The sequence below is a fragment of the Strigops habroptila genome, chromosome 1 (genome assembly GCF_004027225.2).
Source record: "Strigops habroptila isolate Jane chromosome 1, bStrHab1.2.pri, whole genome shotgun sequence".
Taxonomy (NCBI): Eukaryota; Metazoa; Chordata; class Aves; order Psittaciformes; family Psittacidae; genus Strigops; species Strigops habroptila.
The window spans coordinates 140,030,863-140,050,412 of record NC_044277.2 but is presented as its reverse complement, the minus strand read 5'-3'; the positions used below and the strand labels follow the sequence as shown (position 1 = coordinate 140,050,412).

At 42.2% G+C, this 19,550-nt stretch overlaps 1 protein-coding gene and 1 long non-coding RNA gene across 4 annotated transcripts in view; one reads left to right on the top strand and one right to left on the bottom strand.

Annotated features, from left to right (window-relative positions):
* Nucleotides 1–2,226, bottom strand: part of STT3B (STT3 oligosaccharyltransferase complex catalytic subunit B) — a 49,903-nt gene extending 47,677 nt beyond the window's left edge. For both annotated transcript variants that reach the window (XM_030503764.2, XM_030503775.2), the window contains exon 1: nucleotides 1,686–2,226. In XM_030503764.2, the coding sequence (XP_030359624.1) occupies nucleotides 1,686–1,966 (281 nt within the window). In that variant the 5' untranslated portion in view covers nucleotides 1,967–2,226. The remainder of the gene's footprint in view (nucleotides 1–1,685) is intronic.
* Nucleotides 2,227–3,232: 1,006 nt separating this feature from the next.
* On the top strand, nucleotides 3,233–19,230 carry LOC115615543. 2 transcript variants are annotated; one of them, XR_003994085.1, is made up of 4 exons: nucleotides 3,233–4,076; nucleotides 5,816–6,015; nucleotides 18,217–18,332; nucleotides 19,006–19,230. It is a non-coding gene; the product is annotated as an uncharacterized LOC115615543 (long non-coding RNA). The 2 variants fall into 2 exon arrangements; XR_003994083.1 differs by lacking the exon at nucleotides 19,006–19,230 and having other exon boundaries at nucleotides 18,217–18,959.
* Nucleotides 19,231–19,550: the final 320 nt, after the last annotated feature.

Below are 19,550 nucleotides of genomic sequence, written 5' to 3'. Positions count from 1 at the left end.
AAAGTCTTTTTGCTTAAATTTAGATTAGAAGAGCCTGAGAACTATCTCACAGGATACAACCACAGGTTCATAGTTTCACTGCAGATGCATTTAACAGTGCTCCCCCCGTTGTTAACTTTATTAACTGAAAGTTCACATTCCTTGCATTCATTTGTGTTTGCAGAAAAACACTTAAATTATGAGCAATTACTTTATGTTTTAAAGATATTTTGAGGTATTTGGCTTTCACATCACAAAGCATGTATTACTTCAGACAGCATTTAAAAAACAAAGCAATTCCTTGTTCTCTATCCACTCTTCCGAACCATGATTTGTGAATGGATTACATGGAGGGGGGAAGGGGGGAAAAAGATGGGAAAAAACAACCAGAAAAGAGGAAGCTGTGCTTTTGAAACTATCAAAGTAGAGTGCACGCTTTGCAGATAAGTACAATTTCAGTAACAAATTTAGATTAAGTTTAACACAGAGTATCTATGCTGCATCTCTAAACGAAGCATCCCTTTCCTTCATAGGATTAAAAATGAGACCCGAGACATAAAATTGAAATTAAAACAGAGAATTCATTATTCTAAAGCCATGTGCCGCTTACCCTGCTTAAAGTCCTAAAAAACCCCACAGAATCCTAGGATGAAGTAGTCTCTAATATAAAAATTCATAGTCACGTTTTCGCATTAAAAAACCTGCCCCACAAGTCCCATCATCTTTGACTTCGCCCTGCTGCAAGGAACGAGTGCAGCATTTCTTGATCTTACACATAAAATGGTTTCAGTACCCTCCAACAGGAAAAAGAGCCGACAGCTTCTACAGGAGGGAGAACAATCTTTAGAAAAATCAAGATGCGTGGGAAACAGCAGAAGTCCTTGGGCTCAGAAACGCAGCTTTGAAACACCTGGCAGTAAATCAATGTCACCTATTTCACTGTAATCCCTCAAGTCACTTTTATGAAGATTACTTCCTGCAGTGCATTCCTCACCCTCCTCCCTCCCCGGCCGACAAGGGCTCTAGGAAAGACCCCTCCGAGAAGCCGCACCGCACATCTGGAGACCAACACCGCGACACAAGGACCCGGGCGTCGCTCACATTTGGCACAACTGTTTCATTACGACGCCGGTCGCCGGAGCCCCCGATTCCTGCCCGGCACCCGTGTCCCTGCCAGCGCCGTAACTTTCCCCGTGCCCCCCGGCAGCGTGGCGGCGACTCCTGCCGCAACTCCGCCGCGTCCAGCCCGCCGGATCGGGGGGTACAGCCGCCTCCCCGTCCCCAAGGTCTCCTCCCGCCCCGCGGGGACACCGAAGTGCCCGGCACAGCCGCTCCCTCCTCCCGCCGGCCCCTCACGCCTTGTCCCCGCGCGCCGCGACCCCTCGGGCTCCCCCCGACCTGCCACGGCGTGTCCCGTCCGCACCGCCTCCCTCCTCCCCGCTTCCCTCCCTTTCTCCCTCCCAGGGCGGCCGCGGCTCTCGGCTCCCTCCGCCCGGCAGCCGGGGGAACAGGCAGGGCGCAAGTTCGCGAAGTGGCGGCGCGGGGCGCAGGCGGCGGGGGCCCCCCGCGGCCGCGGCGGGGGAAGCACCCCCCTCTCCGCCCCACCGCCGGGGGTCACTGCGCGGCGCCCGCCTGAGGCGCACCCCGTGAGGGGTCGGGTTTCCCGCCTCCCCGCCCCGTCCCGTCCGGCGGCGGCGGGCACTCACCAGGGGTCGAACTCGTGGATGATGCTCTCGAAGCGTATGACGGCGAAGAGCCGGGAGCTGAAGCCGGCCAGCCAGGCCAGGAAGAGAATGGTGAAGGAAAGGAGCGACTGCCAGCCCGCCGGCTGCGACAGGCCCCCCGACAGGCCGCCTCCGCCCGCCGGGGGGCCGCCGGCAGCCGCTGCCGCCGCGCCGCCGCCACCCGCCCCGGCGCGGCTGTTGAGCAGCGCCACGGAGTTGGCGGCGGGTTTGTGCTTGTTGTCGGGGGCCGAGTGCTCCGCCATGTTGTACTCGGGGCTCCCTCGCAGCCTCTCCGCCTGGCGCGTGTGGGGGGGGGGGGAGGGAGGAGGCGGAGGAGGGGTGGAGGGAGGGAGCGGGAGGAAGGGCAGGGGCGGAGCCCGCCCGGTCCCTCAGCGCTCCTCACGGGCTCCCCACCGCCGCCGCCTCCTCGCGCAGCCGGGCTCTGCCTCCCGCCGCCGCCGCCGCCGCCGCCGCCGTCACCATCCCAGTGCGGCGCCGCGCGGGGCGGGGCCGGTGACGAGAGGCGGGGGGGAGGGGTGGGGGGAAAGATGGGGAGGAGCCAAGAAGCCCCGGGGGCGGGGCGGGCCGCCGCGCGCGCGCGCGCGCGCGCGGACTACGAGCGCGGGAAGCTCGCGGGCGCGCGGCCGGGGTGAGGGGAAGCCGCGTCCGCGCCGCGCGAGCGCGCACGGCGGGAGGGGTTGAGTGGGGGTGAACACGCACGCACACGCACACACCCCCCCCCCCCGGTGCGGGAGGGCTGGCAGAGCGGGTGCGGTTTGACATTGCCGCCCTCCCGCGCGGGAGGAGCCACGGGGGGAGGGGCTCCGGCGGGGAGGGACCGGCCCTCGCGGTAACCCGCCGAGCAGGAAACTCCGTGACGGCCTGTCACAGAGCGACAGGTATTTAAAAGGGGCGGGGCGAGCCCAGGCGGCCAATCGGAGCGGCGGAGGGTGAAGGCGTGGCAGCGTAGGGGAGGTTTCGCTCATTGCCGAGCCATTGGGGGGGGGGCGGGGGAAGCAGTGACTGGTGGCTGTTTGCTCCAATCGGAGCGAGGCTCGCGAGTCACGTGGGCGCCCTCCGGAGCGGCGGTCACCCCTGCAGTGCCTGTGGGCCGGCACTGATCCCGGCGTGCTCTGGTTGGGGGCGCCCGAGCGGCGCGGCGCCTGCTGGGAGCCGTAGTGTGCGCGGGGTGCGGGCGCGCTGCGGGAGCGGCGGTAGCGGCGGCTCGGGGCAGCCTGTGGCGGCCTGTGGCGCTGCTCGCGGCGTGTGTGGCAGCGGCGTCCCCGGGGAGCCCCGCGGGCTCGCCTCCCTCCCCTGAGGCTGGCGTTAAGCGCTGCTCGCCCGCCTCGGCGCGGAGAGCCTGCTTGTGTTTGTCGTTCACGCTCTTTGCTGCTGCGCCTCCTTGGGGCTCCCGCACCTTTGATGCGTTTGGTTTAGATGTTCAGTTACCCCCGTAGAAGTTGCCTTGGCTGCAGTAGGTGGTGTGCCAGGCCCCGGGGCAGCTCGGAGGAGCAGCTGGGAGCAAGGCCTGGCTGAGGTCGGGGAGAGCTTGCAGCCCTCGCCCTGGGTGCAGCCGCTGGGAGCACTTCAGTCCGGTGCAGGGAGCAGCAAATGGAAACCCGGCGCGGTTTTTTAAACAGTGACTTCTCTCAAGCGTTTTCATAATGAAACGCTGTTTGGCAGTCTTGTAACTTCCTCAAGTGTTTTTGTGAAACCTGCAGATAGAAGAATGTGAAGAAAATGGAAAGCTACTGGGGTTTTGCAGTCATGCTCTTTGAATGGTCGTGCTGACCTTCATCCTACTCAGGTGGCAGGAGGCTGCCTGTGTGTTTAGAAGCTGAAAATAAGCACAGGCAAATTAAAAAAAATACAGGGTTGTCTGCACTGTTTTACACCAGCAACTAATTTTGTGGCTTTTATGTAGGGCTGTATTTTCGAAATTAAATAGCTTGGGTTTGGCTGTCTGAGCTCCAGGCATTCCCTGTGATATATAAACACGGCTCTTCAGAGGTCCTGAAGATTTGCAGTTCAATTTCACTAATACCAGTGGGGACTACGCTGGGCCTTAGCTGACTAATATAATTCTAATTAGTCCTTGCTTTTGACTCTGGTTTTATTTTATTTGCCAGAGGAAGAAAACAGTATGTTTCCTTGTAAGCAAAGTAGAAGCCTTCCTGTTAAAAGTTGTGCTTTTAGTGGAAAGCTCAGTTTAACAATTTGTAAAGAGCGTAACTATTTTTCCTCAGTCCTTGCACCAGTGAACAGCTGTGACTTGGTCAGTGGGTTTGAAAGCAGTTACTGCATTGTAAAGTGTGTGTATGTTTTAAGATGAGCACTTTGATATACCGTTTCTCCTAAAGGACTCCATTTCACGTATCCTTTTAGAATAAGGGTTATGAAAGCTTCCAGAAAACCTTGAGGTTCAATTTTGCTTAATCTGGCTTTTAAAAGGCTATGGGTTTTGTTTGGTTGTGGTTTTTAAATACTGTGTTCTTTCTTATTCATGTTTAAATAGGTCAATAATATGTTCAAGATAAACCAAGTTTGATATTTGCCCCTTTTCAAGTGTTGTCAGTGAGGCCTTTTTAATGAGCTGACCAAATGGCATTTAAGGGGAGGATTTGTGGTTTTTTAATTGGCTCATGAACAAAGAGCAAATGTGACTAGAAATTTGCAACTATCAAAGGTTTTCTAACAGGAATCAACTGATTTTACAACAGGCTTGGTCCTGGTCTACTTTTCAAAAATGACAATGGGGTATTTTCATTCCCACTGTTGGGATCATGTCTTTTGGTAACAGCAGTTCAAGCTTAATGATGCAGTAGAGGAGCTGCTTTAAATGGTAGTGTTGTACTTGGAATGCCTTTGTCTTTTCTTCCCCCTCACATCCCCCCCAGCCATTTTTCTAGATGTTAAGGGGCTAGGAAGGACTGATGATGCATAACAGCTGTAAAAAAATATGTATATCAGAACTTCTTTTTATGTAAAAGTTAGTATCAATGTTAACTTTGCTTGATTGGGAATCTGGTTTACTTCAAAATTATTGCAGATCATAGAATGGTTTGGGTTGGGATGGACCTTCAAAGGTCATCTAGTCCAACCCTCCTGCAATGAGCAGGGACATCTTCAACTAGATCAGGTTGCCCAGAACCGCATCGAGCCTGGCCTTGAATGTCTCCAGGGATGGCGCATCCACCACCTCTCTGGGCAGCCTGTGCCAGTGTTTTACCACCCTTATTGTGGATAAGGTTATATGGTGTCTACTTTACATTTCAATGCTATGACTTTTACATCCGACAGGGAGGCAATATCCATTCAGACTATACTGACAGTTATATCAGACAATTTTTTGAGCATAGACAACCCAGACAATGTAATTTATTTGAATGCTGACTAGTGGTAAAGTGTTTGTTTGTTGTTGGTAACAAATGATATTGTTGCCTATTCATTTTCAAACTGTTCAAAAGTCTGTGCCGTTGAATACCTTGGAGCCTGGGCAATGGAATTTAGTGGCAGCAAAAGCACAGTTCCAGTAAAAGCTTTTATTAATGTTTCTGTAAATGTTTGAATTTTGTGTGAAATAAGGTTTAGTGGTCTTACAGTAAAATTGATCAAATGCACACAAATGGAAATTCATAAACTCCTATAGGTAACAGAAGATGGAAGGATTCAGCGATTTTGATACTATACTGACATGACAGCAATGGAAAGTACATTTCTGTAGAGGAAATGCAAAACATGTCTACTGAAAACTCCAGCTCATATTAATAGCTTGATGGGGAAAGAGGTTTTTCATGTCTCTTCTCTCCTCTCCCTCCTCCCTCCCCATCTTCCACCATCCTCTTGTGTTCTTCCATTTGTTTTAAGGTAATTTGGCTTGATTTGTTCCTCTTGCTGTGTGGTGGTGTTTTCTTTGAACAAAAAAAACCCCACCAAAGTATCCTCATTAGTGACTGAGGAGTTGACTTTGTGTAGTGATTATGAACCATTTTGCATATAGAAAATCAGTTTCCTATTCTGAGCATGTAAAATCATAGCCAGATGCCTTAAGGGGAAAAAAAAAAATAAATCTTACTTCATTTCCAAGGTTCCTTAATAATGGAATTATTCAGCGGATAATGCCAAGTGAAAATTCATGTTATGGTTGTACAAACAAGAGCATCTTGAAAATTGTGGAGCTGCATACAAGCAAATGTCAGATGACAGCTTCTCATTCCTCAACACAGCTACCACGTGTCATTGATGTTGTCTGCTATTGAAAGAATGCAAACAAAATGTGTGCAGAAAAAAAACTGCACATGGACACATCCAGGTAAGAAATTACTAATCAGAAGTACACATTCATGGTTGGTGGGATCAATTCATACTTTTCTCCAAACTTTATTGGCAAGAGTTCAGCAGTGTTTATTAGCAGTTTAGAAAGCCATTTGAAGAGCAGTTTAGGTTTAAGGTAAATAAAGAAGTCTCTTAAACAGTCCTTTCAACTGTGTGGGCCTGCAGACGAACAAGTTAGGTTTGGCATTAAGATTTTTTGAGGGTGGCTTTAGCAATTAACAATACAATACTTTCCAAACTGAAGACTATTACAGTGTAAGTTGCACAGCTGAGCATTACTCGATGTGGTTGGAAGGTGCTTGATTTCAGCTACGTGCTCAGATGATCATTGTTTAAAAATCTATGACAGTGTTTAAATGAGAGAAAACATAATATTATTGCACATCATTATCCTTGAGAATCTGAAGTTTAATGCATTAAAAAAACCCCAGCTATCTATTAGTCTCCATACAGACAAAATGACGTGAGTTTAAAATCATTTTAAAATCAGTTTAATTCGGCAGGTGCAGCCCTTTGGATATGTGAGTCACTTCAGCCAGTTGTAAAGCAGTCTTCTTGGTTGTCTGCAAAGAGCTTTGCACCTGTGTAACTATAATGAGGTTGTAATTGATTTGAATTAAAATGCTGCAACTGTTGTGTTTAGACAAGGCCTTCACCTAGTGTTTAATTCAATAACAGTAGAAACTTGACTTACTCCTGATGGTGTTCTACTAGTGATTTCTCCTCTTCATTTCCACTAATTTAAGCACATGTTGATATTCCTCCTCTGCTTCTCCTGTCTCAATTATCCTGCTTCATTTCCCTTTTCCATGACCTGCACAGTCATAAAAATCACTCTGTTTTGCACACACAGGCCTGCCAGGAATCGCAATGCTTTTTGCTCCCCCTGTTCAACCTCGGCATCTTCTTCTGCCACCGGCACCTTTTGTATCAACCTCGTCTTCGCTTCTTGTGAAGAAATGGGGCTTTCCCTGCTGGTGGGTGGGCACCAGCTCTGCAAAGTCCCTGTCCCTTGTTAGAAAAACTGAGGAAGACATGCACTGGGCCTTTCTTTAAATAATAACTAAAAAAAATCATACTCAACTTTAGGCACATGTATATTCTAACCCAAGTGCTGTGCAACATTTAAAACCTGTGGACCTCTGAAATACCTTTCTTGAAGTGTGTTGTTTTGTCATGTCTAGTGTTTGCAGGCACCTTAACCAGAATTTAGTTGCTCTGGGAAAATGCTGCAATCAAGTATTTTTGCAAAACTTTAATTGTATTCCTTCTGGTAAGAAAGAATGTGTTGCCTTGGGGATGATCAGCAAAAAATAAATGAAAGGTAGAAAAAGGCCATTTTCTTCAGGGACATCACTAAATGGCCCATCAAATAGCTGAGAAGTGATGTTGAGCATGTAAATGCTGAGTCCCCAGAAGCTGTAGATCCTGGGTCTTATTAAAATGTTATGTTGGGACAGTAAAACTGCTAAGGGGACCAGCTGGAGGGTTAGCTAACCTCTGGGGAGGAGAGCAAGGGAGAACAATTTTAAATATGTGAGATCTGTTACTGCTTAGTTGCAGCTAAGGTGAATTTTGTCACTAGATTGAAGTGAGGGGAGAGCAGAATACAGGAAAGAGGCATTTTGCTGCTGGCTGTAACACCAGCTGTGTGTTGCAGCATCAGAGTAAGATATGTGGAAAGAGAAAAACAGAGGAACAGAGACGAAAGAAAATGATTTTTATGTTGTTGTATAAAGCCTGTTGAAATCCATGGGAGTTTTTTTGTCGGTTGGATTTTGATCACCCTTGAGTCGTATTTTTCTTCATTGCCTCCCTCATGAGAACATTCCACACTGTTCCTGGTAGCAATTGAATGTAGGGGAAGGGGAAGAGGGTGGTGTTTGCACGTTGTGTGTAAACCATTACCATAGTTCATCAAAGCTTAACTCTTATGATTTTTAGTTTGAATGATAAATTTGAGCAAGTTAAGTTGGCAAGTTCTTCTACAGTATCAAAGATACTTCAGTGCATTAACTAATTCAGTATGAAAAAATCTGAAGATCATGTAGTATAATATCAGCAAAGAATTCCCCATGCCTGAAAATTTTATCTGTAAGCATTGTGCAGTATTCTTCCATAATTGAGTTTGTAGTCTAAATATGCATAGCCTTGAGGAAAGAGAAGTTTATAAGGATAGTGCTTTTATGTTGCTAGCAATTCAGACTAATTGTCTCCTTGCTGTTCTCTAGACTACGTGTAGGTATTCTTCTGGTCAACTGCTGCATTAATAACTGCATCAGAATTGCAGAAGAATTCAAGTAATTTTTGTAGTGGAATGAACTGTGCCAAAATGCATGATGGAATACAAAACAGGAGCTTATGGGTGCTTTGGGATAATGTAATTTCAACCCATCCTCACACCCAGATCTGAAGTGGGGACTCCATCATTGTCAAGAAGATAATTCAGCAATGACTACTTTATGATTTTATATAACTTGAATTTTTCTGGCTGCTGCAGTGGCATCAAATGATTAGAGGCTTCAGAAGCAGACAGCCTGCTGTATCGCAGAGAAGTTGCTGAGAGGCTTTTAAAAACTTCTGTCCACATGTGAACTGAGACACTATGTTCTGTGCTATCTAATCTATATGTTTTCGGTTCTTACTGGAGGAATCTATTTTTTGTAAATGACCGTAGCATTTGAATCCCAGATTTATTATTATGGAGTTGAATTTTTGGCATGTGTTTTTTGTGTGTGTGGTTTTTTTTGTTTTTTGTTACTTTATTGCAGCTGTATCTGGAACGATGAATCTTAATGGTTAAAATCCTATTCGGAAGAAACTGATCCCACAATAATTAATCATTACTGCCAAACTCTCTTTTTATGCATACCTCCTTTAAATATTTGTTCCACTTTTATAGGTCTTAGGACACTGAAATCCCTATTGATACTTTATGCCAGTTAGTGATACGTGCTCCAAGACTTAAAAACCCAGTTAGTATTTCAAATTAATTTCCTAAAAGAGAATTTCTAATTGCTAAAGGAAAGCAGCCACATAAATCTGATACAAAAATAATGGTCCTTATTTGATTATCTAAGAGAGCCATTGCAGAAATGGAACCAGAGGATAGACTCTCCTGCCAATGCACCTGAGACACTGCTCAAGGCAGACACTTGCAAGACATATTGGGCAGGTTATGCAACTATTGCATGCCCAGTTTTCCTTCCTTGATGTGGCAATCAGCCAGAGGAATATACTGTAACGTAACAAGTCATCTCATAACGTTAAAAAGCCTCTTTGTTGTTGTCTGGTGTGAATCCTGTCCTCTAGAACTTGTTCTTGTTTTTTCCTCTTATGGTCTCTGCACTTCTGCATTTAAAAACACTTTGGGGGGGTTGCATGAAATTGTCTTTAACATGAAGATATCGAAGTGCTTTACAAATGCTGATTTAATAACTCTACTCCCCTGGCACAGTTATAGAGTCTGCTTGACCCTTCCCCCGCCTTGTTGATATTGTAGGGGTGAGATGAACAAACCTTCCAACTGTTTCCTGTATGGATGCCTGAAATGTGGACCGTTGTGTACTGAAGTATTGAAGATACATCCTTGGAGCTTTTTCAGTTCCATAACCTACTGTGTGAGACAGGCATTGTCAATGGGGGAAAGGGGGAGGTACACACTGGGAGAGCACTGGCATCCAAACTGTATGGCAGCTTCCATGCCTGCTGTCATCCTCTGTCATATAACAGACACAATGTCATAAAGAGCTTATCAACATTAAGTTGAGAGAGGTGTATTTTGTAAATGTAGTTGCAGTCTTTCAAGTGCATGGTATAAAGTTAGTGTCTCACAGACTGCAGGGAATATCTGTTGTGGAGCACCTCCTCTGCTTCCTCCTCCTCCTTTGACCTTGGTGTTCCCTTGTTTCTAACTCTTTTTGTTCCTTCCTCTCTCTAGCTGGTGTTTTCTTCTCTTTCTTAGATGTGTTTTCAAAAAAGTGCCACCAGCTTGGCTGATGGGCTCAGCCTTGGCCTGTAGTGGGTCCACTGCAAAGCCATCTTTCGCCATTTGTGTCTGGCCCCTGACCTCTTACCACAAAGGCTGCCCCTGCAGTCTTCCCACTACCAAAATCTTGCCGTATGCACTTGATACAGGTTTCCAAGACCACATAGGCTGGATAGGAAATGTGACCAGGGTATCTGAATCATGATATATTTTTGCTGGTTACCAAAATTTATTACTTCATTCAAAGGTCTTTTAATTACATACTATTCTTGTTTGTTCAACATCACACATTCAGTGTTATATTCAGAGGCTCTACATATTTATGGAGTCATACAATCTTTGAAAGGATGTTATTTATTGATAATACATTCAGGAATTTTTAAGATAATGTGCATATTCTAGAGAAAATACCCCCGTTATCTTGATATGCAAAGTTCTTTAATTTGCTGAATTCATTCTAGTTGCATCTCCTTCATGTGACTTCCACTTGAAGCAGAGATACACTCCATGGTTTTTATTGCAGGCAGATGGTAAGATTTGTGTGGAAATCCTAGGCAGTTTTTATTGGGCTGTTAATTAGTGGCATTTGAATTATTAGGCACGGTAATCTTTTCTTATTTCTGCAACAGTTATCCTTCTGGAGAAAACGTGACTTGTATTAGTCTGTGACTTTCTGGTTTTCTTCATTAACTCATTGTGTTACGTAACAAGAAGACAGTGTTCAAATGCTCTTCTGACAGCATTAGTGTAATTTTGTCAGCCTTGGGGACTTTGCAGTGTTTTTTCATTGTAGTCCTTCTACCCTGCTGTGGCCTGTAGCTTAGTGTGCGCTGTCCTAACCTGAACTGTCAAGTAAAAATTTTATGTGATTTCTTCTAATGTGATAGGAGAGAATCTTTATTAATACAGTCAGCACTGGTTCTCACAGCTAGAAACTAGGAAAGCTGTGAATATGAAGTGTGAAGACTGACCATCTTTTACTTAATTCTCTATTTTAGTTGAGATAGAGGTATGCTTCTGAAGATCAGCCAGATCCTCCAGAGTATTATAAGCACTGTCTGTCAGCCTAATACAATTATGTTCTGGAGTACACTAGAGACTCCTAAAAATTTGGAAACACAAGGTCAAACCCTGAGTGCTTTTAGGTGTGCAATCCTGAATCATATTAATTTATTATAGCAAAGAGTTTTGTGTGTCAGATATTAGAACAATCTGAAGAATGACAGGTCCCCAGTAGGACTAAAAAATGAAGTATAAATCTTTTAGCTCCTCTGCCTCTGTATGGCATTATCCTTTTATTCACACAGCCAACATCATGGCACCTGGATTCTTGATAATGAAGCAGAAGCATTCAGATTCCTAAGCACTAGTGTAAGGTAGGTCTATAAGGAATGTATGTGGTAAGTTTTCCTTTCTGCTGGGATGAGTATAATCATAACTTGTTCCACCCATTCTTGCTTGAGAAATGAATACCATTCAATGCAGGTTTTTTATCTGGTAATTAAACATTCTCGTGCTTTATCTTAAGTTCATTTTGGAAGCAGTACTCTTATCATTCCTAACCACCTCTTTTTATTAACTATTGGGAAGCCACCCTTTTGTGTATTGGGAGATTAACTGTAATTAGATTCCATCTCACTAAAGCACTGCTATGTAAACCACTTCACCTCTTGTTTAATTGAGAAACTGAATGTGGAGAGGCTTCATGTTAATGAGGAAAGAATGAATACTTAAATTGGCCAGAATGGTATTATAGCTCTTCTGAGCCTCTAAGTACATAGTTATCAGCATTGCCTCCTTTTCTATGCTTATGTAGTCCTTATTTTTGGGCATCTGCAAGGCTTAAGAAATGTTCTGGAGTTAGAAATAATACAGCGATAGCAGAGTTGAGATGTTAAGTGTTCAAAACAAGCTCATCAGTGTGTATGTCACAAGAAAAAAACACCACGTGTTTTTACCCACGTGTCTAGTCAACTCTGAATTTTTGGAAAACCACAATTTCTTAGGCCTAACTTACATGTGGCAGAGCTTTTTGCTGCTGGAGGAATAGAGTAACAGAAGCCAGTTCTGGTTACAATGCTGTTTACAGATTCCAAAGTGTGGTTAGTGGATCCACATCATGGTAGCCTATAAGGAGTTTGTAAAAGGAAGCCCAATACCAATGATCTTAAAGTGATTACGGAGACATACGTCTTCATTGCACAACTTTTTGCAGTATAAAAACTGAAAAAGACTGAAAACAGCTATTCTGTTGCAATGTTTATGCTTCTGGTCTAGTGCAGGGTATCTTACAGCAAGGAGCTGCCCCAATCCTGTTTGCTGACAAATGGAGTTTACACATAGAGTAAAAAAGCTGGAAGGATATGATAGTGTATTTTACTTTTCAGAGTCAGTTTTGAATGTCTGTCCCTAAAATCTAGGTTTCTTAGGTCTCTGAAGAAGAGTACTGCAGGTTGACAGATGTGTTGATTTGATGGGAGATGAACTATCCTCAAACCGCAAATGCTAAATAGTCCTAGATTTCCTGCATTTCATATGCGTTATAAGGGTACTGACTAATACCTGAAGCAGAAAGGAAGAAAACTATGATGATAGTTGTGGAAGACTTTACTTCAGTTGTAGAGAAATATAAGAAGTATTTTAAATCTGAAACTTTTATCCTGTGACTGTGGTGGGGAGAAAAGAAAAATGCCTGTACCTTAAGGAGCACATATGAAATCCTAATCAGCAGGAGCATTCTTGGCGCTTAGTTACCTGGTTAATCTAAGCAACTTGCCTGCAGTAATGGAGTTAAGCATTTCTTGCTGTGAATTCTTTTAAAGATGGAGTTGCTTGGATTCTGACTGGGCTAAATCTGTGACAGAAGAACTGTGACTGTGAGAGGAGAAAAATCTGTAGATTTTTCTTGTGAAGGTTTCCATCTAGGTGAGGAGAAGTGCTGCCAGAGCACACTTAGGGTGATGTATGTGTTTGTTAGACTTGTGTCTTTTATGTCATGTCCTTCCCAGAAGCCAGGAAGATGCTGCTACTGCTGACTGTTAATCAGGATCAGAATGATAACTTCTTGCAGACACACTTTGGTTTAGGTATTAGATCAAGAAAACGTCTGTCTTGACAGTTTTCTCTGTATATTGTTTCAAATCTATTTTTTTTTCTAGGAAAATTAGAAAAGTTGTGATTAAAAAAAAGAAATTGCTATTCTCCCTTTAGAGATCAGGTTGCCTTGGACATTTGTAGTTTGGATGTATCACTGTTTGGACATAACACTGGATATGGTTATATCACTATATGGATATAACAAAAGGGACATATTTGAGGATTCTCTCTAGCAATGAATGAGGTGAGGATATCTATCTCTGCAGATTCCAGATGATGGAAGAAAAGTTGCTTGCAAGCTGGGAATATTTTTATAAGATCCATTTTTATACAATCTATTTTGGCATGTTTTATTTGAAGACTGTAATTCAAAAAATTGTTGAAATGTGTAAGCCTTAAGTTGAGCGCTTAAGATGGTATTTCTCTGTAAGCACGTGAATAGTGCAATTAATGTGCATGGAGCTAATGTTATGCTGAAGTGTTTTGCTGAATTGAGTCCCTAGAGAATTTAATGCGAGCAAAGAAAAATATATCTAAATATGAGCATTGTTGCGAGGTTTGGTGGAAATATTTTTGCTTTCTACATGTACTTCTTAGTGTAAGTTTCCCTTGAATGCAGTTTGAATATAGTTCTGCTGTTCAGCAACCCAGATGCCAGAAGCATGCCATAAATATCTTTCCCTTCCCTATCTCCCTCCCTCTCTCCTTTCGTCTCTCTCCCAAAGCTGCATTTGGCAAGTGTATCATGCTATATATTAATGTTACTATTTCATTAAGAATTTATAAAATGCTGGACAGTAATAAGATACTTCTCCACAGCCTGAGGGCTGGATTTGTGCACTGTTACGTACTGTTACGTAAGCACAGAGGAAGTGCAAGACATCACCTGCTCTCCTACTCCAGTATAGTACTAGTCTTTGTGCTCAATCTGCAAACATGACTAAGCCATTCTTGTCAGTAAGAGCTATTCGTGATTTCTTTTGGAAAAATCAGCCCACAGAAGTGGATCTCAGATTTTTATTTTTGGTGGCGGGAGTGTGTATGCTCCCAAGAAAGTGCATGGGATATATCTTGAGGGAGGTGAGCGTGCGAAGAAACCAAAGTTACTCAAGGCTCACACAGCTGTAATAAAGAGTAGCTGATAGGTATAGCCAGTGCACAGCTCAGTTACTACTCTTTTTGTCCTATAGGAAACTCTGTGTTTCCAGTATATGATCCTTCTATTCCCTGTGGAGAGGAGAAGGCAATAGCAGGGGCTGCATATCACTATGGGGTCAGCTGTAGCTCTCTGCTGTAATAGTAGCTGGCGTCATGCAGAGCATTATCTGCTAATATTTCTGAGCAAGGATTTGCAATTGGGCTCCCAGGGGTGTCTCACACTGTGCTTCGTGTTGGAGCAGGGATCAATAACTGAGTGTCGGATCAATAACTGAGTGTCCCTGTTTTGGTCTCTTTTCTTTTGGATAGTAGGTGGCCCGAATGATAAGGCAGCATCTTTCTCCTAAGTGACGGTAGATGGAGCTCAAGGTGACAATGTTAATATCCCACGTGAGGCTGGGAAGACTCCAGGCCACTGTGTTGTTTCAGGAATTCTCACTGATGTGAGCAATCATTTATTGGTCTCAGTCAATCATTTATTGACTACTAGATTTACAGCTCAAATCGGGCTTAAATACTTATTGTGCACCTTTCATTTACCTGTATGAGTTTGCCGTTTCCCTTTGGTCTGGGCATACAGCAGGTTGCATTAGACCATGATCAAATGTAAACACGTCAGAAAGTTTAATGTTTTAGAAGCATAAGTATGATACAATACTTGTGAAATGGTAGTTTAAATAATTGATTTTTATTTTGTTGCAATTTTAGAACTATCAGTAGATGTGTGAGACTTCTCAACCTTATTATTTCCCAGAACAATGAAGAACAGCGTTTTCATAAGATGCTGGTTTTAATTTTATTGGTTAATTACAAAAACGCAAAAAAAAATAAGTCGTAGGTCATCTTCATGTACTATATGAATCACGGAATCTAGAGATAGGCAAGACCTACTGGGTTATGTAGTTAATCACCTTGCCTCTGCAAAATGGTTCTCTACCATAAACTTTTCCAGTGCTTTATGCAATTTAGTTTTAAATATCCCTGCAAATAACAGGATTTAGACTGCTTCCCTGGGGAAGTTATTGAGCACCTTTTTTGAAACTATTTCATTATATTTTACTTTAAATTTAGCATACACATATAGATAGGTAGATGAACACAGATACATTTTAAAGGATAGCAGTTTGTCTGATCCTTACTAAGCTAGGTAGGGAGGGGGGGAAAAAAAGTATTTTCCATTCTGATGCTCTGTATACCCAAATGTGTTAGTGTGTTAGCAAATGATGAGGTTTTGCAATTATGTTTTCATTTATATTTTATTGCAGTAAGGGCCCTCACAGAAGAGTGACAGAGGATATAATAACAAATCCTTTCAAATACATCATGACTAAGGAAAAAAAAATAAAAAAGCTTTTGCTATTACTGTGACTTCTTATCACAGCCATTTAATATACTGCTAATTGCAATGAAAGGTAAACAAAAGAGTAAGGAAAATGAGATTTGTAAGTTATATCTCTTTATTTTAAATTCATGACTACATGTCTTTGCTATTGTCCTTAATAATTCTTGCTGCTGGACACTGCAGATCTTTATAGGCATTCCTTCTGAACTAACAATGTTATTGTTGAAACAAATCGCACAGGTCTTGTTCTTTTAAGGTCTCTAAAGATCAAGTAAATAACATTATAGAGGCACAAAAAGCAAACATTCACTTTCATTTTGTTTCACCCTTTAATCAAACTGTTAGTGTTCCTGCTAGAAGGTGCAATGAAAATAATTTCTAGTGTTTTAAAACGTCATTGCAGCACATCTATTTGCCCGTAAATACAATGATTTGTCACCTCTTTGGGAAAACTTACATGATAACAATGACTTGTGTAAGAGTGTACGATGAGAGGATAATTAATAGAAATCTCAGAACTGAAAACAGGTCAGTTTAAGTAAATAAGCCTAAAAATACAGCTTGCTAAAGCAGTTAATGTCAAACTAAAGATACTATTCTCTCATTTAAAAATTATATATATATATCTTTAAAAGTTTTAAATAAAACAGCTGTTTGTTTTCTGAATAGCTAGAATTCCAATAGATAAAGGTCTTCCAATATTTCTAGTTTTGGTAATAGAATCATTCATGGTTACAATTTGGTAGGCTTAAATTCCTTAATGAATTACATCTTAATGAAATAACATGATTGCCTACATAGCTGTAGATCATGAGTTCATGACAAAAAAAGGGATTTGGAAGTCCTATGGCCCTTCATTCCTTAATTACATACAGCAAGTTCCTGATGTTTTCCCTCTGTAATGGCAAAGTCCTTAAGAAGCAGACTTGCCCTCCTCCCTTCTCCAAAATATTGATGGGACTTATGCCTATGTTAAAATTTTTCAAGTACTTAATGACTTTTAAAATAAGTTGGATTGGACATTTGTCTATATTCTTTTCGAAGGACTTGTAGTTTTATTTGTAGAATGCCTGTGGGGATATTTTGCTTAAAGAAAGTAAAAACATGAAGTAGGTAAAATGAATCCATAAGAAAGTAGTGCTTCCATCTGAGGAGGCTTTTACTACTTCTGCTTGTTGAAGTTGCTGAGCAGATGAATGAGCAAGATTGTTGCCCAGGAAGTGAAGAACAGAAATCTTCAACATTTGTGTGGCATTCATGAGAAGAACCTCTTGGACTGGAATCAGTTTCTTGCAAGAAATCTTCCCACTGGGGCTTCAGATGACCAAGGAAACATCACATATTTCGCTGGTTAGGAACTTTACTGGATAACCAGCACTAGTGGGAGCCAAAACCACCCTGAACAAATGTGATTAGATGCTAAAAACATTACTACATTGTCATCAATCAGGCTTTATGTCCAGTTGGCAATTTCCAGAAAGTAAAATCTTATTTCCTTTAAAAATTTGTCTATGTCTCTTTCCTGCTCTTATCCTGAGCGTTTTTTAATTTTTAAAGCTGATGAATATCTATGGTCATTCCTCACATCATATATATACAGTGCAGCTATAGCTCCTCATGATACACCTGAGCTGGCTTTAAAACAGCTAGGTTGGGTACCGAGCATATGGTAGCCAGACAAGGGACCTCGAGTTCCATTTAGGCTGCTTGATGTATTTAGGTTTTAACAGTCCTTACTGAGATTCATCCTGCTTTGGGATAGACTTTTCTCAGTCACTAGACAGGTTACTTAAGTCAGGTTGGATACGTATACCCAAGCTACACTCTCTAGTTAGAGAGAGTGTCTCTAGCTAGACACTCAGTACTAGTGTCAAACCAACATATTCTTTACTCCATTTTAAGTTGCACAGGGTGAAGAAAGGTCAGTGTGTCCAGGCTCTTGTGGAGGCAGTAAAGAGATATGCAACATCTAAGTGGTCTGTGGTGGCTTCAAACTGAAAAATTTATGATACAGGATTTGCATCACTGCTATGAGAGTTTATAATATTTGATTTCTCTCCCCAACAGATGCATAAATGACCAAATTCTGACAGAGCAATGGATTTGGACAAATCAACTTTAACAGAAAATACAACAGTCTAGAGTATTTGGCCCAATCCCCAAGTCATTTAGCACAAAAGCAAGCAAGCAAACCAATACCAGTTTCTTATATCACTTAGACCCTCTTTAGATTACTTATCTGAGATTTACTTTTACAAGTTTCCGTTTTTATAGTTTATTTTTATTACCATTGACAGAAAAAGATTTTTTTTTTTCAGGCGGGATGTAACAATATTATTGTGCTGCCCTTTCTTCAATACTATATTTTATTGTTTTTTCTCAGTAGTAGTAACAATAATAATATTTAACATTTTTATAGTACCCCATGTATTGAAAAGAGCTTTGCTGCCAGTAACTCACTATCTTCTGTAGACTACCTGAATATTGTATCTCCATTTTAGATATAAGCTGAGACAGAATATTTTTAACAACTAGCCTTTGGAAGGTATCAGTAATTGTTGGTCTTTGAATTCTTTGTTCTCTAATTTCCAAAGGTTCCTGGCACACCTGCCTCTTCTGTTGCCTTCAGTGGAGGAATCAGTTATTACTCTGAAAAGAGGAACTGAGGAGGATGTCTGCATTTGAGTGTCTGCAGGGTGTCTACATTTGAGTAAGATGGTGTTTCCTCATATGTGCATTCTCTTTTTCAGTCTCCAGCTGTTTCATATCATACCCAGTGTATACACCAGCCATCTTCCAGCCCTGGTCCTACTGCTGCAGCAGGCAGACCTCAGTCTCTGTAGACTCTGGAGAGTATCTAGCCTCTCTACTTTTCCTTCTTACTTTTTGTCCATCAGTCATCTCTTTATTCCTGCTTGTTATCTGCCGATCTACCCATACATTCTCTCTAATTGTAGTCCCTTCCTAACATTCTCCTATTCTTACATTCCTATACTTGCTTGCAAATGGCTGGAGAATCCTAATGGTATAAGTGTGATGAATTTACCAGTCAAAAATAATGTTAAAATTAAGTTTAAAAAAAAAAATAAATAAGAAATTAAAGTGAAGAGCATATGTTATGCTCCCCACTTGCTGCCACCATCTTTTGTATGCAGGAGTTCACATTTGGTTCTGTTTTCCTTCCCTTCTACATTTACATTTCCTCCACGCACACACATATGTTTTCCTTTCTCCAATCAATGGTAAGACTTAGCTGCTTAAATAAAACCACTAGTCTATTTGTGGGTGTGTAGAAGTAACATTCAAAAAGAAAATACCATCAATTTTATCTATGTATAATAAATTTTGTAAAAGAACCTGTCATCAGAGTGTTTCTGTTCCAGGAAAAGAGCAGAAGGCGTCATGAAAGACTGTCATGTGGGACCTTGTGGTACTTGTATTATTTAACAGTGGAAGGCTGAAGAGTTTGGTGTGTGATATTTAATATGCATTGAAAGAGGTTTGTATTTTTAAGATTTCTGCAGATGCTGCTTATATATCAATTTATTACATAGGATAGCATATGAGGGTTTTTATCACTGAGTTTTAATCAGAACTGGCTAGAAAATACAATTGGATAATCCTTTTTCATTTGGGGGGATTTTATTTTTTTTTTCGATAGTTCATCTCTTCCAATGTTGGTTTAAGCAAAAAAAAATTCTCATCTGAAATGGGCTTTTGAACAAAGGTCTAATTTAAATATAGATAGAAAAGGGCAACATTTTTTTCGTTACTGTGTTTTAGTGCATTCCAGCAGTCTGCCAGGGCATGTTGAGAATTATTTACAGAAACATCCATACCCATTTCTGTACTTGTCCCCCCAAATATTTTGCAGTGCGTCTTGAGAATATAGTCTTCCAGTAGCAGTTTAATAGTTAAAGTTTTAAAA